At 52.2% G+C, this 22611-nt stretch overlaps 1 protein-coding gene across 3 annotated transcripts in view; it reads right to left on the bottom strand.

Annotated features, from left to right (window-relative positions):
• Positions 1–22611, bottom strand: part of TMTC4 (transmembrane and tetratricopeptide repeat containing 4) — a 40707-nt gene that overhangs the window by 5364 nt on the left and 12732 nt on the right. For all 3 annotated transcript variants that reach the window (XR_001145340.1, XM_004680053.2, XM_012723323.1), the window contains exons 5-14: positions 16400–16497; positions 14341–14433; positions 13978–14142; positions 13026–13228; positions 11541–11712; positions 11333–11464; positions 6897–6976; positions 6097–6204; positions 5872–6013; positions 539–653 (exon numbers count right to left, since the gene is read on the bottom strand). Coding sequence is in view for 2 of the 3 variants with exons in the window: in XM_004680053.2 (XP_004680110.1) it covers positions 539–653; positions 5872–6013; positions 6097–6204; positions 6897–6976; positions 11333–11464; positions 11541–11712; positions 13026–13228; positions 13978–14142; positions 14341–14433; positions 16400–16497 (1308 nt within the window). In the remaining variant the exon portion in view is untranslated. The remainder of the gene's footprint in view (positions 1–538; positions 654–5871; positions 6014–6096; positions 6205–6896; positions 6977–11332; positions 11465–11540; positions 11713–13025; positions 13229–13977; positions 14143–14340; positions 14434–16399; positions 16498–22611) is intronic.

The raw sequence follows: 22611 nt of genomic DNA, 5'->3' as shown, positions 1-22611 counted from the left end.
CTGCTCCCCTCAGCAGTGGGCTTCGTCAGTCGGCTGTTCTGCTCCCCACTCTGTCTCTGGGGAATCCTCTTACTGCCCCTGCACCTCTGGCCTGTACCCCAGTTCTGCATGCATAAATAAATAAATCTTTAAAAACAATAACTAGGGAGCAGAATAACGTGTAATTCTGGAGTCTGCCGTGGGCTGGAAGCCAGACCCCACCTCTGCCGAAGGTACGAGCCAGAGCGTAGCTTTGGGGCAGCCCTTAGTCCCCGACCTCGCCACACAGGCCTGACGGTGCTGCTCTCACAGGCCCGTGACACGTCATTCTCGTTCACTTCTGGGCTGAGGGGGCCCGGGTCCCCGGGGAAAGAGACAGTTGGAGAAAGTGCCATTTCCCCCGAACACTCGAGAGGCAGAGGGAATGCCCACTTTTAGAAGAGCAGACCTTCCCAACGCAAACCATGAAGCTGGTGGCTTAGGAAACCTGGCACACGGCAGAGAAGCAGCAGGCCCTGCGCTCTGGGCCGTCGGGAGGCCTTGCCGGCGGCGTCCGCACCTGTGTTGTCCAGGAGGATGATCATGTTGTTCCAGGCCAGGCTGTGCTCTGGCCTCAGCACCGTAGCGTTTCTCCAGGCGTTCAAGGCGTCCACGTGACGGTTGAGATCTGCATACTGGGAAGGAAATGGGACCCGTGCTCAGTTTAAAGTTCCTCTTCCCGATGCTGACACTACCGAAACCAAACCCAAGCCAAGCCTGAGCAGTGCTATTGAACTCCTGCTGGGTTTTTTTTTTTCCGTAGAAAATGATCTAATTCTGAAAACAACCTCAGAGAAGTACCTACCTATCCCTACTTCACCGATGAAGAAACTGCCCAAGTTATGCATTGAAAATGGGTGGGGCTGGGGAGTGAGGCCCAGGAAGCCTGTCTGGGAATCCACCTCCCTCCTACCAGGATCCACCTACCTGTTATATAGAGCCCGAACTTAGAGGTTCCAGAGGTCGGATCATGTCTCAGGCTAGTCAAAGCCCTAATCACCAGCCTCCCTGGTGGCACTGGGTTACACGCAGCACTGCAAGTTGCTGCAGTTGTTTCGGTCCCCGCCCCGGGGGTGACCCCCAGGGCGCGGCAGCCCTCTCCTGTCTCCCCACTGCTCCCCTCAGTAGTGTACTTCTTCGTCAGTCGGCCTGTTCTGCTCCCCACTCTGTCTCTGGTGAATCCTCTCACCGCCCTGCACCTCTGGCGTGTATCCCAGCTCTGTGTGCATAAATAAATAAATCTTTTTTTTCTGGAGATGCCTTAAATTCTGACAAGGAATTGTACAAAATGGTAAAAAAAGAAAAAAAGTAAGGTGATTAGAAGTCAAATGTGTCCAGTTCACCTTGTGAAGAATGTTCTAAGTATCTGCTCCCTGCCTACCTACATCCAGGCTTCAGAACAAGTGACGCATTTAAGCTGTGGACCACCGAGAGCGTCTGTGCTCTCCTGTGATGCCCCTGGGCATTCAGGGGCCTGCCTGCCCCTTGAGGAAGGAGAGAACTGTCTGTTTCTTCTGAGAGGATTCTCAGAAGAATTCTTTGGATTCACATGGAAGCCGCCAGGGCTGGCTCCCAATTTGCATAGTGAATGAAAGCGCAAGAGGCAGAAAGGCTGAGCTTTACAGCAGGTGACCCACTCGCCCTCCTTGCCACGGTTCAAACGCTCAGCACATCTCATCCGAATGACTTTGGATGCTTCAGCTCTGCAAAACGTACAAGTGATAACAATCTGTCAGCGTTTGGGGCTGTTTCCTTCCTGTCAAGGCTGCCTTTTCCTTGGAGAACAGAAACAGTTTGACTTAGTCCATGACCCACACAGCAAAGAGGTGGCAACATTATGCAGAGAAAGAAAGGTTTAATGAATTATGGAAACATCTACGAACATCCATTCGCTAAAGATGTTGTCACAATTTCCCATGAGGCGCAAACTCAAGTTACAGTATTTTACCCCTTAAATGAAGAAACGCTATGAGAAATTCAACAACTTAAAATAACTCGGGCTGCTGCATTATCCCAACACCACCGCGATGTGCGGTGCTCCACTTCCGTCACTCGCTCCAGTGCCCGCGTCCCAGGACAGGACCGTGCCGACCTTCGAACCTGAAAGCCCACCCCTCGCTTAGGCGCCAACAAGATTCCTTCCCCACTTTACTACTGATTACTACTGTTCCTGCTGCCCTGCACTGAAGAACAGACAGAACCAGGTGAGCCTCTCTGCTCACATCTGCATGAAGTGCAGAAAACTGTGACTCAGTCAAGCGCTTCCCGCGCAGAAGGTAGATGAATTATATGCATTTAGCTACCGATTAGTCTTGGTTCCGTGATGCCAGGGCGAGAGTCTGCCAACCACATTTCCAGCAGAAGCCCCCACGGCCCTCTCCCCTGCCCTCTCCCTGGCATTCTGAGAAAAGGCGAAGTCCCCCATCCTGGGCTCAGGCTGGAGCAGGGCTCTTCCTTCTGGATTCCAGCTCTTACGACTGGGGCAGCTCCTGAGCTGGGGGCCCCTTCCCTGAGTTCTCAACTTCTGCTTAATGTACCTCAGCCCTTAAGTCCACCGAATCTTCCTCTCTGTTTCTCCAAACCTCGGTGTCCTCGTCACCCCTGCTTGAACATGACCACAAGTCTGTCAGCGCCCTCAGAGCAATTCCTGCTTCAAATCTTTTCCACTGAAAATACTTAGTGTGGTTTCTGTTTTCTTCAGTGGCTCTGCACTGATATACTTAGTCCCTGACTAATTAATTATATTTATAAAGATGCATACATGCACACACAGCGCTCTCTCGCGCTCTCTCCGTGGACAGCGTTATACCTCCAGTCACGAGCCCTCTAGCCCCTTAACATCAGTCAGGCGTCTCAGGGCATCCAGCTCTTCCCCACTCCCTATCTCACAAGAACGCATTCTATTCCTTTTATCTGGCTTCAGAAATCAAAATGCATTTCTGTCTTCTGTTACTAAACAGGGACTAAGGAGGACTTTTACAAAAGAAACTTTTAAGTTATTAAGTTCTGCTTACTCGTGAATATATAAATGTGTTTGGTTGAGCTGTTAAAGATTAAGTTCTTAATGCTTTTAAGCTGTCAAGCAGGCAAAAGCTGGATAATTAAACAACAATGGGGAGCACAATCTTTAAATAAGCAAGCGCAGCTGGCAGAACGGAACACAGGAGACCATTTCACGGTCGCATAATTAGTAAACAATATCCACAGAGGCCAGGACCAGGTCTCGGGCTATTTACTGCCACACACGATCGTGAGTGTGAGCCCGGCGATGGGTGGCAAGGGCTGGCGCACACGATGTTTCTGCATTTTACTCTGCGTCCCTTTCTTCGGGTGTCACTCTGACAAAGGCTCATTTAGCACAAAACCTCTATTTTCCAGATCCCAGGAAGCGCAGAGGCAGGCAGCTGCTAGGCGAGGAGAAGGCCAAGTCCATCAAGAAGGCACAGGCGGGCCAGCCAGTAGGGGAAGCTAGCCAGGCCTCACGCCGTCGCTAGCAGTGTCCTGCCAGCCCCACGCCGGCACCCAGCCACGGCCGGCGCCCACCTCACTCGCTGGCCTGTGTTGAGTTTTCGGTCTCGGCTTCGATTGCTAAGGCAAAGCTTCTCTGCCTCCCCAGCTCCCTCCTCACAGAGAACGGTGCAGGGAGCAAAGAATGTCACCCCAGTGCCCCACTTCGGCATGAAGATGATTGCACACAAGGCCCGTGAGCTCAACAGATGCAGAGAGCAGCCCAGAGCTTGCGGGATTCTGGGTCACGCAAAGCCGAAGAAATCGCGGGGACGGCCCCCCTCTCTGGAGGTTTCAGACCCGCACTGACCGCCGTCCGTCACCGCTTCCCCACGCCGCCCCTCCCCACCCTCCCGGCTCCCACTTCTCTGCCACGTTACTCTCCTTGGCCACTGCCACGGGGCTGCTGGCCGCTCCGGAAGCCCAGGCTCTGACCTGGCTCTGACCTGCTCCTCGCTGAGCTTCGCCCTGCAGCTCGGCCGTGTTCATGAGCTCTGCTCCCTCGGTCTGTCCGCCTTTGGCCAGCCTGGCCTGAGGGCGCTCGTCAGAGACCGCAGGCGGGCAGAAGGAAAGGCTTTTCCTCCTCTAGAACAATCTCAGCTTTCCCTGAATCTTCAGGTCTCCTGGAGAAGCTGTCTCAACGCAACGGAGTGAACCAGCTCACAAAACGCAGGATTTTTAAGTGTACATGCCAAGCAGAAATGTCTTCGAGGGCGCGTGGCCCTGAGGAAGTGACACAGGACGAGACACACTCGCTGTCTCGCTCCCACGCGGACACCTTGCGGCTCGGGACTCAGTCCCGTTCTGCTGCTTCCCGGTGTCAGGGAGGAACATTCCTGCTCCGTACTCGAGTTAGTGCACGCAGGGCGTCTCCGAGGAGACGGAAACCTGGCTTCTGCTTATTACTAATATTATCCAAGTTGCTGCAAAAGACATGTGTTTCTCTTTTTTGGTTGCTGAGTATTACTAATATTATTAGAACGTGCAAGCCACCTAGACACAGCTGGCATCGGCCCACTGAGTGAGACACGCAGAGGGGACAGGAGTCCGGGTGGAGGGGCAGGTTCCTGCCCAGACACCCCCCTCATAGTGTGCCACAATTCACACACCACCACCCAGGCCAGGCAGGGCAGACCATATCCTGGGGCGGCCGGGGGGTGGGGTGGGTGGGCGCTGAGCAGTGCCCCCACCCCGACACTCGACTTGGCAGGTGGCTCCCTTTCCTTCTCTCTTCCTAAGGCAACTTTTAAATGCAAAAGAAAAACAAGAAACTGGAATCCCGCTTTCTGGGTCCCTCTCCCCAAACAGCCTCTTGCACTCTGGGCTGTCAGCCGCTCTGCTGCCAGTGCAGACAGACGTGCTCCCTGCGGCGGGGCCAGCTGGGCACCGGGCCCCAGGGGCCTGTGGGGCGGCTGCCTCCCTGCACCTGAGGCCGCGGGGTGACGTGATGCAGAACCCACCTGAGAATCACTGGCTGTGGTAACACCTGCCCCCACGGCCACAGGCCCCGCCTTTCACATGCAGATCAACAGGTACCAAAGTAAGTGCATGGGAGACTCCCGCCGAGGCCAGGCTCTAACCACTGCAAAACGACGCATAAAGCTTCCTGGCTATTTTGCTAGTGTGGGTAGGTTTCTTCCCCCAGGTTGTTGCCATGTGGCCGACATCTAACACATGTGGATTTAAAGACTGACCAAGTGATGACGCTAGACGAGGCCACTGCAAAATGATGACGTTGTGTCACAGTGGTACCACTGTGAGCTTCACTTTCATTTAGAAAACCAAGAGCTTTAGGGAGGCTTTTCAGAAACAACGAGACTATTTTGCCATCATTTACCACAGTGAAAAAAAAATCAATCTATTTCAGTTCCTTAACGTACTGTATTGGCTGTAACTCTTACCTGAGCAAAGAGAGACGAGACAGAAAAAGAAAATCCAGGGACTCAGAGCTTGGGAAGTATTCTGCCGTGACTAAACAAAGTCACCACACAACATATTGTTTTCCCTTTCAAGCAAATCCTGAGCTCTCCTGGGCTCGCCCTCAGGAGGGAAACAAGGAAGGACACTGAGACGGGCGGGGTGCAGCAGTCACATCCCCGGTTTCTTACCTAATCTCCGTTTTTGTTCCATTCACGTTTTAAAAGGGGAGACACTGACTTTAAAAATAGTCATTTATTCTTGTTGCTTTCGTGATCTCTTAAACCTGGCTCATTCAAGCTGAACCGCTTCTGAGTTGGGCTTTAACAGTCGTGCCTACGGAAACCGAGTAGCTGCATCCCACGAGATCCGCCTGGAACAGAGCTGGGGCGAGGCAGGGCAAATTGCGGCCGCGGGCTCCCCACTTACCAGCCGTCCCAGGTTGTAGTAGCAATCCGGGTATTTCCTCCTGTGCTTGATCGCCGTCTGGTAGCTTTGCTCCGCGGCCTCGAACCGTTTGAGGCTGTTCTGTACGATGCCTAAGTTCATCCAGGCCGCCGCGAAGTCCGGCCTGGAAGGGCGTTTCGGAAAGAGATGAGAGGGAGAGACAGGAGGGCCGAAGGCGGCTCCCGCCTCTGCCCTGGGCAGGCTTACTGGATGCTGACGGCCAAGGACAGCAGCTGCTCCGCCTCCTGCAGTGCATTCCTTTCCTTTAGGATGTTCCCGAGGTTGTTCATGGCGTGCACGTACTTGGGGTTTAGTCTGGATGGGGGAGAGAAACCAAGTTGTCTGTGAATGCTCAGCTGTGCCACTGAACTCTCAGGAATCGGCAGAGACCTCTTAAAGTTGGACTTTTTTTTTTTTTTTTTAATATTTATTATGTGGCCCTCCCTGGTGGCGCAGCGGGTTAAAGCACAGCACTGAGAATCTAAAGCCGCTTCCGCATGAGTTCGATCCCCGCCTGCCCCGGAGGTGACCACATGGCGCGGCAGACCTCTCCTGACCCGCCCGCTGCTCCCCTCAGCAGTGGACTTCGTCGATCTGCCTGCTCTGCTCCCCACTCTGTCCCTGGTGAATCCTCTCACAGCCCCTGAGCCTCTGGCCTGTACCCCAGTTCTGTGTGAATAAATCAATCTTTTTTTAAGATTTATTTATTTATTTATGCATACAGAGCGGGGAGCAGAATAGACAGATACACGAAGCGCAGTGCTGAGGGGAGCAGCGGGTGGGTCAGGAGAGGCCTGCCGTTGTGTCACTTCATGACAGGGATAATTCCGAGAATCGAGTCATTGTTTTGTGACTGTGCAAACGTCACAGCGTGGTGGTGCCCAGCTGGCCTGTAGCGTCCTCCCTGCTCCCGGGCTACCCTGCAGCCCGTGGGCCTCCACTGTGTGTGGATCTGTAAATGTTCTTAACCAAGGCGCGGCTGCAGGCGTGACGAGGCGCTGGCCTACCTCACGGCTTCCCGGTAGTATCTGATGGCGGCCGTCTGATTGCCTTTATCAGCCAGGTTTTTACCGACATTGTAGTGGACCTGAAAACACAGAGAATAACTTGGCCATCAGCTGATAAACCCCTTTGTTCAGAGTCGTGGTACCGATCCTGTTTTCTGGGAGTAAGGGCGTTTAAAAGAAGGCCAACCGCCCACCAGAAGCGGAGCTGAAACCCTGCGGCGTGCGGCCTGGTGTGCACTTCACGGGAAGCTGCAGCCACACCTGCAGCTGGGGTGAAGGCGGGAGCACGCCAGGACGAAGGCGGGGGTGAAGGCGGGAGCACGCCAGGACGAAGGCGGGTCCCCAACTCGTCTGTGGTTGCCTTGCTTGGGGGAGAAAGCCCTCTCTGGTTCGTTAGGGGAACCCTGGGGAGGGCCAGAGCAGCTCTGAGAGGACCCACAGGGGACCGTCACCCAGAGAGGCCACGCCTGGGCAGGCCTCCACCGCACCCCTGGCACGGAACACCCGTCTCTGTTGCCTTACACGAGCTCTCCACCCAGAGGCGGCTGTCGGGTCACTCCGAGTCGCCATCTGACTATTCTGAAGAACTGAAATGGTGACTTTTCTATTATGAGAATTTTTAAAGGCTGACGAGGGCGGAACAGCTCCACGGTGCAGGCCGTGGATGTGAAGACTGGGGGGGGGGGGAGGGGGACACGCCTACGCTCTGGGGCCTGGACTGAACCGAGCCGCAGAAGAACTTACTGAAGACCCTAAGTGCCTTGAGCCTCTCAGGAGACAATGCTGGAGATTCACCAATCGGGCCCAGCGTGACGACGCGTCAGTCACCGAGCCCCACGGAGGGTGCCCGGAGGGCCGTGGAGGCGGCTTCTGTCCTGTCCCCCGCCCCCCCAAACCCCCACCCCGCCCCGTCCGACCTCAGGCTGGAGGCAGGCTCCACAGCTTGTGTTTCTTCTCAGCATGTCACACCCACGGATTCGGGTGCTGTGTGTGAAGGGGCGCCTGCGGGAGGCGACTCCCAGCCCCGCTCAGTCACGCCATCTGGTACTTTCCTTAAGGGAAATAATGTTTTTCGTGTGGGGCGGGGCTGCCCGCCCCAATCCCTGCACCGAGTGCTGACACCGCCAAGCCTGGAGATGGGGACCGTGGGGAGGTCACTACATTAAAATGAGGCTGTGAGGGTGGACCCCACGCACCTGGACTGGTGTCCTCATGAGGAGGGGACGTCTGGACACAGACACGGGCCTGCAGCCGCGGGAGGGCCACGCGAGCCCGGGACGGAGCCTCAGGGAACCAACCTGCCCGCGTTGACCCTACATTTCCAGCCTCCAGACCGCGAGGCAGAACTTCTCAGTGGCTGAGTCAGCCCCCCACCCCCCAGGCTGTTTACGTGACTTACCACTAACCACTAATGTTCAAGTGTATACGTTTGTTTACAATCTGACAGAGAAAGTCACGGGTGACAGAATTAGGCTGTACTGTGCAGCCCGCAGTAATTCAAACATCCCGCACCAAGCGCTGTCCATCTCGAGCGTGGTCATCTCCGAACGACAGCACGGCGGCACATTGCTCCGGCCAGCGCGAGCACCTGTTCTGTGTGCTCGGACCCACGTGTGCCTCCCGGCCCCGCCTGCAGGGGCCCGTCCCTGTCTGCTGTGCAAAGACCCGAGTCTGGGGACTCCAGCCTGGGAGCTGCACGCTGGCTGTCCCCCCACAATACAAAGACGCCTCTCCCAGGTATCAGCACACTCCCTCCTCTTCCACCAAAGCTCCTGCCACTTTCCTTTGTTATGAGAAATTCTGTTTTCTCGATAAAAAGCTCAAACTAAGAGTTCAAGTGCCCTCTGCAGTCTGGATGGCGTTCTGTTAGATGCTAGGACTCAAGAGACCAGAAGAGCAGGGCAGAGAGGAGGAGCCTGGCGATTCAGACTGCCGTAATGCCATGGAACTAGTTAAAAATCTGAGACGGCCAGAGGCAAGCTGTCCGTCACTAAGAACCGAGGGCCCAGAGACCAGCCTTCTCCCAGGTTTGCATGGAGGATTACGTGGCTGGAAAAGACTGCTGAGATAAGTCACTGTAAAAACAAAACAAAACAACCCCCTCAACACACAGTTTACTTGCAACAGTGTTTAAGGGGTGAGTGATGTTCCTTACCATGCAATGGAAAACATGGAAAAGCCCTGAAGTCTTGAACTCCTCCAGTCTTATGAGTCATCAGCTCAGGCAATGAGCGGGTACATAAGTCACAGATTGAAAACCAACTATTGTGAGCCAGTTTCAGGCTAACATAAATGAAGTACAAGTAAAAATAAAAGCCAAAAGTAAAAAAAGAAACTAAGTGAAAATGAAAGACACTTTTAATTCTAGCACTTACCCCAGTCTGTTTCTACCAAACCTAAAATATTGTTAAGTGCAGGAAAACCCCAACCCTTGAAGAAAGCTTAAGCTTATTGTGGTGTATGATCTTTTTCTTTGTCAAGAACTCTAGGATCGTCTCACAGTGTTGATAACTAACAGCAGCTATGACACCTATGATCGGGACTCGGCAACCCTCATTTCCATGGGATTCGGTCCCACCATTAACGTTGGCACCCGCCACCTGCCAGGCCTGAGGGTAACGGGAATGCATGCCAGCCTCCGCCTGCTTGGGGACTGAGAGTGGCTTTGTCTGGGCTTCACCCAGAGCCAGAGGGCAACTGCTGCCTTCATAGTCCACTGTTAAGGGGAAAGGACATCCTGAACTGGGCTGCCCTGTAACAAAACCAGCACAGGAAACTCATCCCTTGCAACGGAGTTGAAGGATGCCAGCTTCTCCCTAAATGAAGTCTCTTTCCTAAAATCACCCGAGCTTTTGTGCTCACCAAAAAGGGGAGTCCTTTTTATGACACTCCAACTGCTAGTAGAAAGTAAAAGCTAAAACTCCATCTTGCTCATGCTGAATAGTATCCCCCCAAAAAGTTGGCAAGGACCATCACTCCCAGCTACGTTTGAATGTATCATGTGCATTCTTAAATGTAAAGGAGAAAACCGCATACACAGGTAACTGTGTACACCCCTGGCCTATAATATGAGTCACTCTGGGGAAGACACATGGGTTCCCACAGTACCTACGCACCCCCCCGCCCCACTTCCTGAGCAGCCTGGACCCCACACCACACTGGGTCTCCAGGGAGCCACCCAAGTCACTAACCTCGACATCAGCGTTCCAGCCTCAGTTTCTCCCATTGGCAAAATAAAATAAAATAATACCCTCTCTCTAAAAACCTGCAAGGGAGGGTAATAGAGATTAATTACAGGGCCTCTGGAAAGAAATCTGAGTTCTTGTGGGAAGAACTGTATAAATAGAAGGAGGTAATTACTGCTGCTCAAACAGAAGAGTAAAAATAAAGCAAATCTATTAACATTTATGAAATTAAATCACAGGCAATTTATTTTTAGTGGCACCGAATAAATTGATAGGTCAGCAAATCAAATTAACAATAAAAGCTTGAGTAATTACCGCCTTTATCTAAATCTCGTAACAATAAAACATGAAGGAGGCTCTTTAACCCCACACAAGGAGTCAGTACCTTTTGTTCTATTCTTCACTTCAGAGCCACAATAAGACGTCAGCGTATTCACTGGATTTATTCACTGAATTTTTGCCTGAAATCACTGTTTTTTAAATATAGAATGTGGAAATGAGACAGATTTCCAGACACTTCTTTTTTTTGGCCCAGAGGACCACAGTTAAGCATCCTGGAAAGCTGCAATTTTGATGGCCCAACAAAGCATGCCTTCTTATTTAGGAATCCCTTCCCCAGTAGAAAATTCGTCTAACCTAACCCCTCCGGGCACACAGCAGTCCTTTCTTGTCACCTACTCTCACGCACAGTGAGCTGAGAGAGCGACATTCCAGTACATTCCGGGCCACCCCTATGAGCAACCGACTTCGTTGCAGCCTAAGAGAAACGGGAGCGGAGGGCCCTTGCACAGGGCCCTGAGGTCCCACACGGTTTAGTTTTGCCCACGAGGCAAAGCTGAAGAGAGGAGCCAGCTTCTGGCAAGGAAACACCGCCGTACTGAAGTCTAGGCCGACCTGACCCCGCGGACAGCAGGAGGCGGAGTCAGAGAAGGGCTCTGGGCCTCAAACTCCCCCAGCCGGCACTGACCGCTGCAGGAGGGGCCTCGCGGGGGCGGGCGCAGGCCTGAAAGTGCTCGGAATGGCCTGAGGCTGCGCCCACCCAGCCCCGGCCTGGCAGAGCGCTGTCACTGGGCACCAACCCCGGGGCCCCTGCACCAAGCGGACCTCGGCACATCCTCGGAGAGGCAACATGCGGCTGTAAAGATTTCTGTGACCAAGTGGAATTTTAGTCACTATCAGAAGCAGCGGGCAGACTCCCTCGGGCTCCCCGCAGGCGGCAGCACAGGGTCCCGGACCGGCGGGCGCGCCTACCTTGGCATTGAGCGGGCACACGGACAGGGCGCTGCGGAAGAGCTGCTCCTCGCTCCGCCACTCGCCGCTGCGCACCAGGCACCGCAGCGCGTTGACGAGCAGGACCCCCAGGAGGGCAGCGGCCAGCGGCTTCTGGGGAGCAGGGAGACGCGGTGAGCCGTGGCCCGCGGGCGCCCCCCCGCCCGGCTGCCGCGCCCTCCGCCAGTACCTTCCTCCTCGTGCGTTTACTGAGCGCCTGGAATCCGACGGTCAGCAGCACGCAGTAGCCGGCGCTGGGGAGGTACAGGACTCGCTCGGCCACCACGAAGCCCACGCGGAAGAACAGGTTACTTGCCGGCAGAAACGGGACGACGAGCAGTGCCAGGCCCAGAGTAAGGACCCTGGAAGGCGGGGAGCACTTAACACGGCAATGACAGACTGCTTGTCGCCGCCGGGCAGAGGCCGGGGCTGTGGCCCGGCGGTCTTAGGGTAAGACTGCACAGTCTTGCCCTGGCACTCGGCCCCAGCCAGACGGGCAGAAGCCCCAGGACATGCGGCTCCACCGGAAAGACCCGTGGAGGCTTTGTTCCCTCCCCTCCCCTAACCAGCCTCACGCCCTGCAGCACTGGGGAGCTCAGGGAGTGTTGCTTTCATGGGAAAACATCACCTGCTCCCTGAACTTCACAGGGGTCACAATTCTCCACAAGTTGAAATTTCACAAACTCTGAAGTAGACGGCTATCATGTTGGGGTAATACATCGCCAAGACTTCAGTCAAACCAAGAAACGCTGCTAAAGGAAACTCTTCCGGGGCTAAGCGGTCGTTTCCAGTGTCCCCACGGCAGACGCGGGTATCTGAAGAAGCGAGTTCGTGGCTTCCCCCTGGCCCTGTGCCTAGAGTACTAAAAACAAACCCTCTCCCACGCGGACAAGTGGACTGGGCAAAGGTTGCCGCCCTTTGGAACTGTGAGTCAATTTAAGATGCAGGTAAACGTGGAGCAACAAGAGCGTGAGCCACGTTTTCGCCAACAAGAGGTCCATACACCAGGCGGCCAAGAGGCGGAGGCTACCCCTGGCCGCGCGAGTCACTGTGGGCCCCGGTAAATCTGCTCTGGGTGTCTGCATCGAAGGCATCGCCTGCCCATGCGTTTCTCAGCGCACATCCCCTCGTGAGACTATTCTGAGAAATCGTTTGTCTCATTCCACAAACACTCATGCTTAAGGAAGCCACCTTCAGTCGTTGTCTTTCTCATGAAACACCACAGTTACTTCCTTTCAAGCTGCTTTTCTATTTTTGGGGGGCGAAAGACTCTCTTTGGGACAGCAGTCTAATGCGTACCCAACATTCAGAAGGAGTCAGCAAAGGAGTCACGAGGGGTTTGAAACGCTGTGAGACCGTGGGCATGACACATGTCACTTGCTCTCTCTGTCTGACCGTCCATGACTCTCTGCCACCGCTGGTGCAGAGGAGGCCACTTCCCGGGGGAGGGGCAGGGGATGGTCAGCCATCTGCACGCCTCCTCCTCCCAGCTCACCCCCTACTCGTTGAAGCCAGTGATGAACTCCAAGCAGATGAGCCCCAACTGACCCACAATGTGCATGGGGAAGAAATGTCCTTAGCCCTGAGACCTACAAAACCATCGCCAAGTCAATGCCGCACTTACTAGCAAAATGCTCTGGCCCGCCCAGGGGTGGAGGATCCGGCTGCCCCTTACCTCCTCTTGTGGCTGTCCTCTGAGCACAGGGCTCGGCCGGCCAGGCCGGTCAGGCAGAGCCAGAGGGCCAGGAGCGCCAGCACCCTCCAGTCACCGGCTGACTCAATGAGGGGGATGCAGCCCATCGACCAATCAAAACACAGCCACCAGGGGCACAGCAGCAGCCAGGCGTTCAACGAATAGTAGTAATTGTAGTTTATGGCCTGTCAGTCAAGGGGAAAACGAACACTTACTTGACACGGAACCTGAACATAACGGACCTGCATCTATCCCACCCCACTGTGGAAGCCTACACGCTGCCCTGAGGGGAGCGGTGCAGCCAATGAGAAGCGGCCACCTTCTACGCTGCATATGGAGCTGCAGGGCCAATGCATTAAATGCACTTAGGCTTTGATACATGAAATACAGCAAAGCCACCAGACTGTTCTCCCTTGGTACTTCTGATCAAATGCTGTCCTGTTTACCTGGGGACATCTAACGTCTGTAACTTCAGGATGCGCCTGACAGAAATGTCATCCTTTGGCTCTGTGTCTGGGAGATGCACAGCTCCGAGCCTGCGGCCGGAGCCTCGTGCCTTTGAAGAAGCCGGTCCATGCAGGAGGGTCTGACCCACGGCCTTCCCGTCCCGTGGGCAGGTCAGCGGTTAGGCCTGCCCCGTCCACGACTTTTATAACCGAAGTAATGGCGTGAGGGGGCTCCTTGAGGAGGATGGCGAGGAACCTGACCTAGAAGGAGCCACCCCTCTTTAATTTTAATTTGGAAAGGGGACACAAGGCCTTTACACTGCTCTACTCCCTAGCACCACAAACAAAAGCTGGGTTCATTCCCTTCCAGCCTGCATGAGGGCAAATAAGGAAGGGATGCTCCTTCTTGGGATGTGAGGATGTGACAGAGGAGGAGTGGGAAGGAGGGCTGGGGGGATGACCTGGAGTGGGGCGGGCTCAGCACTCACCCGGACCAACACGCTGTCAGCAAAGGAGGCGGGGTTGTCCACCTCGGTGAAGGTGGGTGGCCCGGTGCCCATGACCTTCCAGCGCCCGTAGAGCACCCCTGCTCCCCCCGTGGCCAAGAGGCTCATTCTGAAGAGAAGGCCCCCGTTCCTGAGTCCGCCGATGTTCTGGAAGGACACCCCAGAACAAATGAAGGTGTGGCCCAGCCCAAGGACAGACGCGCAGGTGTTCTGGGCGCAGACTGGACGCTGTGCTTGAAGGGCAGGCCCTTTCAGACTCCAGAATCACAGGAACTACTTCGCAATGGCATTTTCCAGCTGCTACTTGACATTTTCCACGTCTGGGCCCAGAGAGCCTGCACTCACCTCTAGTGACGCGTCCTTATGTAGCAGCCTCTGGATCACTTCCAAGACGTTCACTTTGCCTATCACCAGGATGTCAAAGATGGCGTTCAGACCCTAAGGAGGCAAGAGCCAGGCGGCCCATGACGGCGGGGCGCTCCAGCTGAGTGAAGCCACTAGAGCTGGGGCGTCTGATGCTGCAGCTCCCCCATGCTAACAGCTTCCGGTAGCGCCTGACAGCTTCTGTCTGGCAGGTGAGGGCTGCTTCTGCAGAGGCCGCTATGCCTACAGGTCCAGACTGGAGGCGAGGTGAGGCGTGGGCCCTACTCTGCCCCCTGCCATGGGCGCTCCAAGCGCTGCGGCTGCCACAGGTGTGTTGACTGGCACACTGCCCACTGGGCGCCCACCGGGGCGAAGTGACTGAACACAGGCGTGTATGTCCACATACGTGCACAGACGCACACCCACAACGCTGTCCCTTAATGACTTGGATCTTCTTGATACGGGGCTTTGTGGCTGAGAAGATCATAAATCAGCAGCAGCCCGTGGTAATTTGCAGGTTTCAGAGCAGAGATGACATCTCCACTTAACCCTCTCCCAGAGAGGCTGGGAGCCATTAATTATCCCAAACACGGGCCAGTGCTGGGTTAATCATTTCAAAGGATCCTGGTTTTACTCACCCAAGCAATACCTGATTTTAGTGGGTCCCAGAAAACCATGTCTGCCTGGGTGCGAATCACTTTCTCGAAGGCAGAAGCCCCCTGTTGGAACACTGCTGTCTGTCTATGCTTTGTTTTTCTGCCCTGTGCCACAATACAGCTGCCCAGGGCTGATGCGATCACGTCTTAAAGATTAAGTCAAATATAATCTGACATTGCCTCCTCCTTCCCAGTTAAATGCAGCATCGAATGCTGACAGTCTAATCGGATTTCTGAAAGCGGCTAAATTTCACTATATATTTTTTCAATTAAATTCAACCTAATTCTTTAATACTTTTCAAATGCTAATGAGGTTACCTCGAGACCATGTTAAATGGTGATTCTGACAGCAGCCTGGGTAGGAGCAGTGGGGTGTCTGTGAGCCTCCATTTTTACTAAATAACACAGTGGGCCTCAACAGACACTTGGAGAAGCAAAGGTTCAGCACAGAGCACCTCCGTGGGACCGTCCTGCCCCAGGGAGCCATCCCAGGAGGGCACAATGGAGGGGGGTTCCCTGGCATCTCGGGGTGCAGGCCACAGCTGCTGCTAGGCAGACAGTCCCACAGGAAAGAAAGATCTAGTCCAAAATACCAATAACACGCAACTTCAGAAACTTTGGCTTAGAGCACACTTTAAAGATAACTTGTGAAATCCAAGTACCTTGCCACAGTAATGCTCATCTTCATCTCAAAGATAAATCTCAATAAAATGCGAGTTTTTGTGCTGGCCTGTACCAAACTCCAAAAAGCCTTGACGGCATGTATTCTTACCCCACTTCTCCCTAACAGAGACTTTCATAGCCACATCTTTGCTACTTCTTCTCTACCTCTGCCTGTATCCCTGACTGCTAGAATTCTCTCTAGCAATGGAAGCCAGGAACTTGGCTAGAATGGAGTAAAAGTGGATTCGAATGCCTGTCCTTTCCCGGGGCTTCACTTCAGATCAGAGCTGGAGGGGTGGATGCCTGGACTCCCTGGACATTCTCACTGGAGGCTGAGCATAATGTCACACACGCTCCACCCTGTTTAATCAGCACCAGAACAAGGATGGGGTCAGCCTGCTGCTGCTTTACAACTGATGGATTTGATGGCACCTCAGAAATACTCTAACTACTCTTTCCTTTTTCTATAGGGCCTCGCCAAGAAAACCAGCTAATGCTCTGTAAGAACGTCTATGTTCCATTTCTACCAGCTGCTGTGCTAGTCAATGAGAAGCCCACTCCCGTGTGAAAGGCCTGGGACAGCACATACCCAGGAGGGTCTAGGGCCACGAGACAGACCTGGGTCCCAGACGTCAAGGAGGTTGCAGAAGTGGGGCTAGCGAGATGTCTGCCTGGGAGGGAGGGGTGCATAGGGTGTGTGGGCCCCTGAGCGTCAGCCTTACCAGCACGGTGATCCCTTGTTCTTTGCACAGCATGGCCACAGCGCCCAGGAGGATACTCAGCAACACCCAGGATGTGGAGTGTCTTCCCTCCTTGTTACCTGTCATTGGGAGAATCGCAGACACAAGAGTCATCCAACCAGCTCTGACACAAGCTATGCAACTTCTGTCGCCCGATAAACTCCAAATGGAAGGGAAAAGCTCTGAAAAATCAGAATTTCCATGCTAACTTATGTTTTGACCTGTCTTTTTTGTATAGTCATAATATCAAAATATTCTGAACAACCATCAGTTTGTAACTGGATTGCCTTAGTCTCATAAGGCACTGCCTGGCCCAGGCAAGCAGGCACTGATCCAGGGTGGGAAATTCCTCTTGAAGTCAAAAGTAATTTTACAATTGGCTGATTAATAATAGCAATGGCTGTTATAGCAAAATCAATATTGTAAAAATAGGCAGTACTAGAACATGTTAAAAAATAACTAGAGTTCATTTACTGCCCAGATGAGAAACCAAATCCCATCACTCTACTATCTTACTTAAGCTTTCTATTGTTCAGCCTTTAAATAAGGATCTTTATTTAAGCTTACACCTTAGTCTTTAAGGAACCTTACTTAAGCTTTCCATTGTTTAGTCTTAAATGAGGAACTTTCCTATATCTCTTTTAGTGGCCAATTTATAAGAAAATGACCTTACTTTGCCCTCTTTTGCCTCTAGGAAGTCTTGATGAGAATGAAGGTCATTAAATAGTAATTAGGGTTAAAGGGACTTTATTTTAGCCAATCATCACTGTGGTAAATATAGCAATGTTAATCTTAAATTTTATGAATTTATGTACCTGCCTTAACTTTAATAGATTGATTTTAAGAGTAATAAATGTTATAATCTCAGCTGAAGGTAAATACCACCCCAAACTGTTCTTAGAAAAAAGATGATTGTGATCTCTCTGCTCAATTCATATGCTAATGTTGTCCCACTGCTTGCTCCTAATATATAAACAAAGTTCTGCTGAGACCAGCTCAGGAAGATTGCACCCAGCTCCCACTCCCCTGTCTTCCTCATGCCCATTCCCTTTTTTCCCCTTCTAGGGTCTCTGCTCGCCGACGCCGCTCCCACCTTAAGACCCTGCCTGTTTTCCCTTCCAAGAACCTGTGATTGGAGCCGATCCCCGACACACCTCAGACTTGTTGCCAAGTCAAATAGCCACAATGCCAACCCAGCGTGGTCTTCTGAGGGCTTCTCTGTGGGTGGCATACTCTGAACGGCCCCCGGGTGTTCTCAGTTGTGCCCCAATGGGCAGGCATGGCGGTGGTAAGATGCCTGGGCAGAGGCGTGGATATGGGCTACGAAGCTCCACTGGGGCTGGGCCCTGGTGACAGGGGAGGTCTCTTCCGAGGGCAGACGAGTGCTTCACACTGTCTGACTGGGAGGGATGGCTTGGGGGAGACCAGACAGTTCTGAACGGTTCTGAAAGCTTGCTAGCATCCCAAGCGTCTCCCCATTCAAGGCCACAGCCATCTGGCCCTCAGTGGTGACCACAGAAAACGTTCCAGACTTTGCCAGATGTCCCTGGAGTGGGTGGGAGGAGGGGGGAAGAGATCGCCCCCATCTCCATCCCCATTGAGACCACTGCCCTAGACCAGAGCCAGCGCCGGGCACGGAATCATGAGCTCCAGGATGGAGCCAGCAGGCTTCCAGGTGGTTCTGTGCTCCTGCAGCCCAAGGCATTCCCGACTGGAGGCCTGCTCACGGCTGCCCCTCCACACTAGCCTGGCTGGGGTGGGGCAGCGTGAGTCCACTGGGTTGTTAAAGTATCCTTTCCTGGGGTGAGCCCTGATTGCCCCCTCAAACGTCTGGTGTGAACTCTGCCCCACAGCAGCGTCTGCCCAACGTCTCAGGCCATGCAGTGCCCAGAAGCCAAGTTCTCTTCGTTGACACCATCAAATCTAGCATATTGGCTCCCATCACACAATCCAAGGGAAATGACGCTTGTATTAATTACCTTCTATGTAGGTAACACCAAAAGGTTACAGTCACAGCCAGAACTGCAAAGCCCTGGGGAATCAAGCATGCTGGAGTGTTTGCATATTTACTGGGACCTGTTTTTTCTCTGGGCATTCCCTAGCAATGAGAAGACAAGGGTTTGCAGATGCCTCAGCTGATGAAAAAATGACAGCCACAAATCCCTACACTAGCCGGGGGTGCCAGTTAGAGGAGAGGTTTGAGAAAGGTTCACAAGTATCACTAGCAGCAAAGCACAGGCCCAGCTGCAGGGCAGTGGTGGCCACAGTCGACAAGACACAGGGCGTGGCGTCCACGTGCCTCTCCCGGGGCAGACAACACCTCATGGGCTGTCACCTCCATCTCGGTATACGGCCCATGTAGCCTCTGTCCAGAACACCCTCCCTGTGCTGAGTCCCAGCAATCTCAGGATTTTCTACGTTAGCAGTTTGCTTGTAAACAGAGGCCTTCAATTACAAATGAACCCACATATTGCCCTGGGGTCTCCTGCAGGCCTGCTCCTCGCCTGCACATGGAGAAGACCCCAGCCTCAGCCTCCGTGTCATGCCTGCTGCCCAATCACAGACCCCCAGCCTGCTCCTGCACGGCGTGCGCTTGATTTGTAAAGCTTCCTCCTCTCCCACAACCTGTGCTGGGAGCTCATAATGAAATGTACTATGATTTCCCAAAACAGTCTCAGTTCTTAACATCAAAAGCGGCTTCTTCGATCATGTTACATTTCTTCCTAGAAAAACTGAATTAGCTTGTATTCTATTTTACTATAACATGGACTAATTCCTCCCCCAATGGACCAGTGGCTTTTGATAGGGCAAAAAAATCTTAGATTCTTCCATTAAAGCACCGGAAGGACTGTAGCTGAAAGCTCACAGTGACATTCCTACCGGGCTGCTTATGTGATTTAGCATTTAGCTAAGTCAGAGATTTAACTGAATACAGGAAAAGAACACAGAAAACTCAGTTTTCAGATTTATTGATAGCCTTCTTCCTCTCTAACCCCGTAAGTTCAAGTCCCACACCCTCAATTTCTGTAAGGACCCTTCCTCCATCTCTTGAATGTTCCATCATGATTCTTTTGGAAGATCCCTACTCTTCACCTTTCTATATGCCCCTGGTTTTCTTGAAACATGTCTAGTATGAGAACACAGGAAAGGTGAAGACACAGTTTCTTTGCTGAGGAAGTTTCCTCGGTTACAGTGATTATTAAATACCATGTCACTTCTCAACAGTGGCGATTGCAAACAGATCAACACAGGTACAAAAACTCTCAGCAAAATAACTGAAGAGACAAGTGGATTCAACAAAACATTAAAAGGAACACACACCTCGGACAGGGTGCAAGGATGCTTCACATTCGCCATCAGTGAATGTGGTACACTGTACAACAAAGAGAGGTAGAACCCCATCAACAAATGCAGTGAAAGCGTGTGAGGTGATTCAGCGCCCACTAACCATACAAACTCTTGATAAAATGGGGCTGGACACAACATACCCAATATAATTAAGGCTGTAGACTATAAACCCACAGCTGAACTCATGCTCCATGGTGGAAAACACTGAAGTCTTTTTCTTTATGATCTGAAACAGGACAAGATTTTCTACTCAGAAGCTCTGTTTAATTTCGTGTTACAGGCATTAGAGCAAGTAGACAACAAGAAGAAATAAAAAGAACCCAGACTGGTAAAAAACTGAAGCTGTCATGATCTGCAGATAATATGGCATATACGCTGATCCCTATGTAGACACACACACACACACACACACACACACACACACACTTCCTAAAGTTGCAGGATACACAATCTTTTGCATTCCTATAAGCAAAGAAAGAAATTAAGAAAACAATTCAAACATATCAAAAAGAATTAAATACCTTGGAGTAAATTTACCAAAGGTGTTGACAGATCTACAGGAAACAATCTCTAGGCATCCCTGAAAGACACAGAACAAGATACAGGCGATGGGGAGAGCCCACACTCACTGATGGGGAGAATCAGAGTGCTCCAGAGAGCCTTCCCACAGAACAATGTGCCGATTCAATGAACTCCAAGTTTGCTTATTTAGATCCAAGCCTTCCTTCCCCAGTCCTGGCCAGGCCAGACATCTGAGAAGCTCTCAGCAGCCAACAGACCAGGCATGCACACACACACGAGCTTTTCCAGAACCCAAGCCACAAACCTTAATTCATTAAGGTAGGAAGAATAATTAAGATCAGCAAAAATCAATCCTGAGAACTTGACATCACCTCCAGCGTGGTCGCGTTCGTGAGTATTTTTATTCCCCCATCAGGGAATTCCAGCTGGCCACAGCCCGGGCCAGCATCTGCATTCTCTGTTCCGTCACCATCCAGCATGTTACTCGGATGCCCCAGTGACCCAGGGGAAAAGCCCACCCTTCCCGTGGTCACCACCTACCACTGATGACAGCAGCAGCAGTGGACACCAGCAGAACAGGGTCCGGCAGGACGTGGGGACACTGGCCTCAGCAGCTCTCCTTGCCCAGCCCGTGTCTCTATTATCTGAGCTAACTCAATCACTTAGGTAAATGGAGGCAGAGGCCAGTGGAGAGGAGGGGACTCAGGGGAAAGAGCCCCCACATGCGCTCACAGAAAGACACTTGTCAGGGCTGACACCCACAAGTGCCAACAGATGTGACCAATTTAATGAAGCATGCGCCTGGACTTGGCACCACATCGTAGTGGGATGATCTTGTAGAAAAAGCGTCACATTATACAAGTGACCCTGTTCATCCTCGCTGCCTTGAAGCTGGCACGGCCTGGCGAGTGTGGGAGCCAAGCCACCCTGCGGGTGCCCCACACGCTCTGCCAGGGAGACACGGTGAGCGGCAGACCCGCCTTCCAAAGCTGGAACCAGCCAAGCACAGCGCCACCCGCAGGAGGAAGCAGGCTCCGCCCTTCTCATCCGCCTGGTGGGGGGGGGGGGGGGGGCAGCCAGACAATGGTGGAACCAGAGACATGCAGAGGCAGAGAAGAGAATCCATGTGAACATGTCAGAATCCCTGGGGAAAGGGTCTGAATGCAAGAATCTTATTCTATGTGAATTCCACAATCACCCCAGTCCTCAAACCGAGCCAAATCTGAACAATTCTGCGTGCTTGAATGTAGAGCTAGCCTCTGAGCCATGAGAAGGAGAGCGCATGGTAGATGAGGTTGAAGAACATGAGACGGCTGAGATTTCAGATGGGAGATTTCAGATGGGTCTTTTATAATGTAGGACGCAGAAAGGCTGTACTAGGGACGTAGGGAGCCCCGTGTCCCCCTGAAAAGAGCCTCTCCTCCCCACAATGAGAACAATTGCATTTCTGTTCTTAGTCTGCAATCCTGTGAAACAAGTATTTTAAGGTATTTGCTTAGGAGAGAAATGATGTGGGCTCTCCCAGCAAGCTTATCATGGAGGGCTTATCTGTTTTCAATCCCAAATTACTAGGTTTTAAGAGAGAGAGATGCTGACAAGACGTGTCGCCATAAAAATAATGTGTTTTGTTCTGGCTTTCAGAAATAATAACGGTACACGCTCAACTTGACTTTTTCTTTTTTGAAGAGAAAAACATGCTTTCTTGGTAGGAATGCTTTTGTTTTGAGAAAAAGATTCTGTTCTATCTAAAGTTCTTGCTTGGAAATATCCTTTTTAATAAATAAAATTAAAAAGGGAGAAATGTTATGTGAGGTTTTTTTCCACTTTCCGAAAATGTCAAGATTCTAGAGGTTAGCACAAAATTGCTTGTAAATAAACTCAGAAAGTTTTAAATTGTGCAGTGCTTTAGAAGACAAGCTGAGGTAAATGAGGTTAATGCCAAAAAGAAATGTGTCCTCTGAATGAGCTCTTAAACCAGTTGAATCAGCGTATGTGATAGTTTGTTCCTTTACAAAAAATATCGCTTCTGTTTCTTGACAGAAATCTTCCCAGAATTTCAGGATTATGTGCAACTAATGCCAGATCTTTCTTTGAATGTGCTCAGACCCCAAATCAAAACCAGAAACACCGGCTCATTTTGAATACTGTCGTGACGATAAACAGCATTGGTGCTTGCACCCAAACAATATACAAAGAGGAGGTACTTCCTTCCACAGGGAGGATGCCTGTCTGGCGCTGAGCATTTCCAAACCTGGGAACAGCCTGAACCGCAGGGACAAGGAATCAGCATCTCCATGACAACCACCGTGCTCAGCCCTCAGCTC

Source organism: Condylura cristata, unplaced genomic scaffold (assembly GCF_000260355.1).
Source record: "Condylura cristata isolate star-nosed mole 26May11 unplaced genomic scaffold, ConCri1.0 scaffold00010, whole genome shotgun sequence".
Taxonomy (NCBI): domain Eukaryota; kingdom Metazoa; phylum Chordata; class Mammalia; order Eulipotyphla; family Talpidae; genus Condylura; species Condylura cristata.
This window is presented reverse-complemented; position numbering and strand designations above follow the sequence as displayed.